At 40.6% G+C, this 8,102-nt stretch overlaps 1 protein-coding gene across 1 annotated transcript in view; it reads left to right on the top strand.

The window, feature by feature from the left end:
* mical2b (microtubule associated monooxygenase, calponin and LIM domain containing 2b) overlaps window positions 1–8,102 on the top strand; it is a gene marked incomplete at its 5' end in the record, with an annotated part of 44,304 nt that overhangs the window by 6,608 nt on the left and 29,594 nt on the right. Inside the window, 7 exon segments of the mRNA XM_035664908.1 lie at window positions 242–397; window positions 475–575; window positions 2,583–2,840; window positions 2,945–3,060; window positions 4,226–4,352; window positions 4,635–4,722; window positions 7,055–7,202. Of these exon segments, the coding sequence (XP_035520801.1) occupies window positions 242–397; window positions 475–575; window positions 2,583–2,840; window positions 2,945–3,060; window positions 4,226–4,352; window positions 4,635–4,722; window positions 7,055–7,202 (994 nt within the window).

Below are 8,102 nucleotides of genomic sequence, written 5' to 3' on the forward strand. Positions count from 1 at the left end.
GTGTGTGTGTGTGTGTGTTATATGCATTATATGTTTGCTAACATAAACGTAAAGTAACTGATTACAGAAATGGTAAACATTCTCCTCTGTAAATGGAAGCATGAGTGTTTCCATGGCTGCTGGGAAAATCCCTTATGTGTAGACCTGCTGTATCTATGAGGGATAACTACTTTTCTAATATTGTTCTTTATGTTTTCCTTTGCATGGTTCATTGTTAAGGTTTTTGTTCCTCTCTCGGCAGGTTTCAGTCGCAAAGAGTTTCGAGGGAAGTTGGCCATCGCCATCACGGCTAACTTCGTCAACAGGAACACCACAGCAGAGGCCAAAGTGGAGGAGATCAGTGGCGTGGCCTTCATCTTTAACCAGAAGTTCTTTCTGGAACTCAAGGAGGAGACAGGTGAGTTAAAAAGAAATGTGGCACCAGCAACCCATAAAATAAAACCTCCATTTAAAAAAACTTGCTTGTGTTTCCAGGAATTGACTTGGAGAACATAGTTTACTACAAAGACAACACACACTACTTTGTCATGACGGCGAAGAAGCTGAGTCTGCTGGACAAAGGGGTCATTATAAATGTGAGTTTTGACTAAGCTTTAGTCTTTAGCATTTTCAATTCATATGTCTTCTTAGCACGCTGATGCTACAGCTAACACTGTCTTTGTTGTGTGTAGTTAGCATGGTTACAGGTGTTTTAACATTCTGACTCACAATGGACAGTTAAAAAACAAAAGGCGCCAGCGATACCTCACACATTTTTCTTCCTTGTCAAAATTACCCACAATGCAACTTGACAGCTAACAATGTCCAAAGCAAGAAAACTTTCTCACTCCACTGCTCCTGAACCTTTTCGCTTTTAAACTTGAAGTCTTCGGCCCCAACCATAACTTGTGTTTCATCACTTGTGGCAAGTTGAAACCAATGTTAACGTTAGCCATTGATAATGTTACATTAACTTAAAGGTTTGTGTGATGGCCTTCCTATTTTCATGCTGTGTGCCAGCTACTTTGTTTCTGCTTTTGGCCAATTTTCATCAGAACTGCAAACGTATTTAATCCATAAATCTGTTCCTCTTTTCCTTTTTAAGGACCAATAAAGCTGGCAGAGGCATAACATTAATAAAATACAATATGTAGCCAGTGTTGCCAACTATTTTCCATGGAGAATATCTAAAGCCTGCTTGAAAAGTCTCAAGATGACGCTAGATGATGTCACATACTTAATTTGAGTATCCACAATGTCATTGTGTAACTATTTACAAATATACAAGTTAAGACAGGAAATAAAACATGAAGCCTAGCTAAACGGACTCTAACCAGCTTTATCAGTAGTTACTGTTATTTTTCAAGCCGATATCATCTCATCAATATGCATCTAAAGCTACCTCTAATTTCAAAACCTTTTTATATAGGTTGTCTGGCTGCTGATTGGTCGACTGGATGTGTCATGGTTATCAACTAATATGTTTCTTTATAGTTTTCCTTGTTTATAATTAACAATGAAACACACACATGGGTTGCAGTATTTAAAATCAACAAGTCAAAGTCTTTTTTGGGAAGACAGGAGTGTGTGTCTGTGTCTGTGTGTCTTGTCTGTGTGTGGTCTGTGTGTGTGTCTGTCTGTGGTGTCTGTTGTTGTGTATTGTGTGTGTGTCTGTGTGTTCACCAGAGCAGTGAGCAGCTAGCTTTGGCTACTAGTGAGTGATGGGGCTCCATAGTGGATGATAATGAAACAGGGCTCTAATTAGATGCTGCTTGCTCTCTCTCACCTTTCTTCTATGTCCCCCCCACACACACTCACAAACACACACACACCCACACACACAGACATTATGAGTCAGAGGATTTTTTCTCAGTCGGTCTCTATCTGCAGAGATTAGAGAGTTTAAATGATGATATTATTATGGCATCGAGACTGCTGTTAACCGTCCCACCCAGTGCCTACCACAGCATTTGTCTGAAATATGCACACATATGCAGGAGCCCTCTATATACAGTATACTTAAGATGCAGGGACAAACACAAACACACACACAGGTTTTGAAACCCTGCCTCGCTGTGCCCTCAGTGGTCTCCGTCTCTTCTTACATTGCCCATTAGTGCAGAGTGATATCTCACTGCGTCAACTGTGTGACAGCCTCATCACTCATAATAGCTCACTGATTAGACAAACTCACAAACTTGGTTTTGTCATCATGATCCTCTTGCAGTGAAACACAGCAGCCTGAATATGTTTTTCAGTTCATTTCTTGAGCAATGTGAATCTTGTTTCTGAATCAGTCTCAATCTTCGTCTTTGTTCACCCCACCATGCCGGCTCTCAGGAAATGTTATTTGATAAGTTATTTCCTGAGTGACTCAAGGGGAGTTGGCATCCTTCATGAGGGGGGCAACATGTTTAGACTGTCGCGCCTCAATCTATCTAAGATTGTTCCAATCAAAAGGTGATAATTCTCTGTGGTGACCTCCTTTAATGTCACACTGATCCATTGTTTATATGAGCATATTGATTAGTGCCACTTGAAATTTAAATTTAGTTTATGCACTTATCTTTGCCATAAACATTCCTCTCCTCGTCCCTGTACAGGACTACATAGAAACAGAGCGACTGCTGAGCATTGACAACGTCAACCAGGAAGCGCTGCTCTCCTATGCCCGTGAGGCAGCCGACTTTGGCACAAACTACCAGCTGCCATCCCTGGACTACGCCATCAACCACTACGGGCAGCCGGATGTAGCCATGTTTGACTTCACCAGCATGTACGCCTCAGAGAACGCCGCCTTGATCAGGGAGAAGCACGGACATCAGCTAGTGGTCGCACTGGTGGGAGACAGTCTGCTTGAGGTACGAGGTAGCAGTGACAGCGGACGTTGTTTGTACTCTGACTACCACCCTGACCGAGGCTCAGCTTATGCGTGTTCACACTGACATCATGTTCTTGTTTACAGCCCTTCTGGCCGATGGGTACAGGCTGTGCTCGAGGTTGGCTGGCAGCCTTCGACACTGCTTGGATGGTGAGGGGCTGGGCACAGGGCAGGAGCCCTCTGGAGATACTGGCTGAGAGGTGTGTGGGTGTATGTTCCACTTCCTGTAATTTAAGATGAGCCGGATAGACTTGTCTGCGCTGCGTTATTTTCCCTGGATTGAGTACAGATGAAAACCAGATCCAGATAGGAGGACAGTTTGTCGTTTTGTCTGTACAACACTTTGGTCCAAATCCAGATAACTGGATATGTATGTATATACATGTTCCCCAAGGGATGAAAGAGGTTTACGGTGACCCTCTGGCCATTTATTCTTGGCCCATTTTCAGGTCAAAATTACAACTTGTGCACAATAAATATAATGATCAAATATCAACTATCAAATGAGCTGACTGCCATTCAATTTGCAGAGCAGATTCATGCTCCACAGAGGATGGGCCTCCTCTATTTTGGAAACCTGAGCTTTGTCCTAGCACCATTTTTACACATGCAAAATTCAACTTTTCCGTGCAGACAATCTAATCTAATGGACAGATGGGCACATTCATGTTTTCCTAAAGACTAAAACTACAATTGAGGTAAATGAAAGTTTAGTTTTTACTCTACTGGTAAGGCTTTAAAGGTCCAGTGTGTAGGATTTAGTAGCATCTTGCAGTGTAGTTGCAGATCGCAACTTCTTTGCTTCTTCCTCCCCTTCTAAGCATGAAAGGAGAAGCTATGGTTGCCCAAAAACGTGAGAAACAACAACGCCAACAGTCCTATCTAGTGTCAGTGTTTGGTTTGTCAGTCCTGTGCTGCTATATAAACATGGCAGTTCAAGATGGCTTCCTCCATAGAAGAGGACCCGCTCCCTCTGTAGATAAAAACGGCTCATTCAAAGGTAACAAAAACACAACAGTTCTTATATTGAGGTGCTTGTACACTGATGAAAACATACCCTATAAATATTATATTCCATTTCTGCTAATCGATCCTCCAAAATGTTATGCAATAAACTTCAGCAAGCAAAAGTCATGAGTTCAAATAAACACGTCTGGTCAGTTTAAATGCACATTAAATTATGTGCTATATTTCATGTTAAAGGTCTTTATTTTATGTATAGTTTTGAAACATTGTTTTGTGCTTTCAGCTTTCTTCAGTGTTTTCTGGCTTTAGACAGATCACGTGATTGCAGCGCAGCTTTCAGACCTTAGAAGCTTCAGTATCTTTGTATCTGCAAGTTATATCTGCCCTGCTGTTCCTCAGGGAGAGTCTCTACCGGCTGCTGCCTCAGACCACCACAGAGAACATCAGTAAGAACTTTGAACAGTACGCCATTGACCCTGCCACCCGCTACCCCAACCTCAACTCCAGCTGTGTACGCCCACACCAGGTCAGTCCAACACTTGTAGAATAAAAATACATTTTATTTATATACCAGTTTCCTTAATAAAGTTACAAAGTGCTTTCTAAGGGAAAGACATTTTAATCTGCTCAGTGACAGGGATATTTTTTGGTTTGTTTTATTGACAATTTTACCATCATTGTGCATGTTGAAATGTTGAATGTTTTTAAAGTAAATATCTCAAATAAACTCAACCATAAATTTTCTGTCTTTCTTTCTGTCTTTCTCACTTTCTGTCTTTCTGTATTTCTTTCTTTGTCTTTCTTTCAGGTGCGCCACCTGTTCATTGATGGCCAGCAGGGCTCGTGTCTCCTGGGAAGAGGAGAACCCACACGATCAGTTAACTTGTCCAGAAGAGGTAAGATGCAGATTTTTCTCTTTCTCCTAACCCCCGAACACAAAGTGATGGTTTCAGCCTAATGGTTGACTTAAAGACTCAGTGTCAATGTCCGTGAAAATATTGAGAATATAATGATTGATGAGGAAGAAAAAGATGTCAGGGATGACGTAGTACTAACGTTGACTATGTTATACGGTTTGTTCTGATTGGTTTAAGTTCACCCGTGACAGACGATGACAGGCAGATGATTCATGCAATCACCTGCTGAGTATTTTGTGCCTGCAGTTTCCAATGACGACTTTGTGGATGGTTCTGTGTAACAAACCATCTGGCACAGTCAGGTTAGCATGGTACTGGAGCTTGCTGGAACGTTGCTCATTGAGTTTAGTGGACTATACTGACACATCAGAGACATGTCTGAGTCTGTAAGATTTAGAAAATGAGCCATCAGGCAGTGAGTCAGTGACTAGTTGCATGCTGGCTTGTCACACTGTATTAATTTACGTCAATGTTAAGACATTTTTTGACAGAGTAAAAAAAGAATAAATCTTATTCATGTATAAACTGATTTGACACTATCCCTGACTGAAACTGGGATAGTGTGATGTATCTTTGTGTTTAGAACCACAGTGTTCATGCAGCTATAATAAAAAAAAAACAACTACAGAAGCATCAAATATCTCTGGACAAAGTAGTGACAGTGAGGATTGCTGCCAACTGCTCAGATGGGACTGCAGTCTACTTTCAAAGCTCCCTGTCATGTTCTAATGGTAATCTGATCATCCTGTGAGTCACCATTGAGATTAGATGCATCCACAACCCCATTAACACTGCATGAAAGCTTTCCTGGATACCTTTGTTGTAAGATACATTAAGATGCTGAGCTACTGTTTATAAAATTGTGTGACACTGCAATGTAGCATTTCACAAAGAGAGTGAATATAGTTTACTGGAGGAAAAAAAAGGTTGACATCATAGTAAAAGCTTCCCCAGCCCATACTGAGGAGAAACTTAAGCCTCATCTCAGTCACAGGCTGACACACCTCGTAACAGACAATACAGCTGGATACCATTACACCCACATGAGGGTCAGACATGATGCCTCTCACCGACGTGTGCTGACCTGCTCTACTCTGCACTGGCAGGGTTATGGAGCTGATATAGTTGTCTTCCCTATGATGGTCACTGTCACTGTTTAGTCACAAGTTAAAGCTGTATTAACAGATTTGTTTGGCCTTTTGGGGGCAGCAGAACAAGCTGTAAACACAACCGTGACATAATGAGTTTGTCACTGAGTGACCTGTTTTCACATTACACTTGGTAATTAAACCCATTGTTGATATATGTGTTGGTGCAGCTTTAAGGACTGACACTCAATAAAATCCCTTCTTTGGGTTTCAAGGCCTAAATTGTCAGTTTCTTTTTCATTTACAGTTTATTTGGTACACTTATGTGGTCAAAATAATATACAGTCCTCTGCTAAATCCTCCCTTCATCTATTTTACAATGTTTAGTTTTTTGTTAGAAATGGTTTTATAGAGGTGTTGATTCAACTTTATATTATATTTGTGTGGTGCTGTTTACTGTTCTGCAATATACTAATATTTGTCCATCCATTTATATCTATGAGGTCGATTGAATATGAGAAACAGCCCTCAAAATAACACTGCAAACCAGAGCCTCCACAGTGACATAAAATCAACATTTTATCTTCTGTGTAACAACATGTCTTTAAATAGACAGTTATGAATGCAGGCTTTCATTTCACTCTGCAGTTCAGCATTGAAATATAGAAGAAATCCTGCCATGAAGTTACAGTTATGCAATTTAAAACACATCAAAGCGAGTGCTCCAGATCTTTTAAGTGGGCCAGTTTGTCCACAGTCCTGAATGTCTGCTCTGGCTATGTATTTGCTGTCAGAGTTATTAAGTTGCTTTCGGCTTGGGAGGAGATTCCAGTCTTTCAAGTCACAAGGCTCAAGTGAATCAGAATCAGGTTTATTGCCAAGTAGGTTTGGTTTGCCTTGGTATTTTAGTGCATAACAATAAACATTGTAAAAGAAAATAAAGAACACAAAAAGCAAGTACTGTAAAGTCAAGAAACATAAATATTGAAAGGAAAAAATCCAATAGAAAATATAACACAATATGACTTTTGAAGCCAAAAACTCACTGGTTTTCAAATAAGATAAGATATTCCTTTATTTGTCCCACAATGGGGAAATTCCGAAATAGAAAGGTTTTTTGTGTCATATTATCGATGCTATACTGTATGTCACATGACTCCCTGTACACCAGCTTGACAGGACCTCAGTGATACTGTTACTGATGCTTTATTTCTCTCCCATAGAGTCTGACGTGCGTCCTGGCCGGCTGCTGACCTGGTGTCAGAAGCAGACTCAGGGCTACAGAGGGGTCGATGTCACCAACCTCACATCTTCCTGGAGGAATGGCCTGGCCCTCTGCGCTCTCATACACCGCCAGAGGCCAGAGCTTATGTGAGAACACACACAAACGCATGCACAGTCTATTCAGGAAACATGTAGGGATGTTAACGGTTATTCAGGTTTTGGCGGTTTTCTGTTGGCTTGTGAAGAATCACCTGTCCAGACAAAGCAGGGTGATATTAAACTTTAATTAATAAAGTAGTGTGCAAACAGTCAGCTCATGGCTCATAAATATGAATTAATTCATTAATTAACGCTACATTTATTCAAGAAATGTAAAGAACAAGATCTTTTGCGAGAGAGACCTGAGAACAAATTACACACAAGATCAACAGTTGGTATGAGAAACTTTTAAAGGCACTCTATCCTGTGATCTGATGTAACCGTTATCAGCTCTGAACTAATGATGTTTAAATATCTCGGCAGCATTGATAGCAAAGCCTTATAAATGAAGACGCAGGTATTCTGATGCCTCCTGTGTGTGTGTGAGTGTGTGTGTGTGTGATCTTGTGTAATGAATGAATGGCAACGTGGTAGATAGCATTTAGTGGCAGCAGTGGGTATTGTTTTTTTTTTTTTTTTACTTTTGAGCAACATATTCAACATGAGTTCATTCACTGCAATGTACAATCATAATGCTTCACTGCATCAGATAGATGTCCATTTAGAGCACGATTTGGAATGTCAATGGTTCACGCACTTGCAAAAAGCAGAGTAAATAGCAGTGGGCATAGTATTGATCCTTGAGGGACAGCTTTATCAACCATTTGGGGATTTGATTTGAAACCATCGGGAACAACAGATTGAACCTGAGAGGTATGATTTGAACCAGCTGAAGGCAGAATCATCAAAACCCACAGAAAGCAACAACATGTTGTGTTCAACAGTATCAAAAGCCTTGGACAGATCTACAAAGATTGTAGCACAGTGTGTTATATATATATATATATA

The sequence above is a fragment of the Morone saxatilis genome, unplaced genomic scaffold (assembly GCF_004916995.1).
Source record: "Morone saxatilis isolate NCDOM2014 unplaced genomic scaffold, NCSU_SB_2.0 Contig2, whole genome shotgun sequence".
Lineage (NCBI taxonomy): Eukaryota > Metazoa > Chordata > Actinopteri > Moronidae > Morone > Morone saxatilis.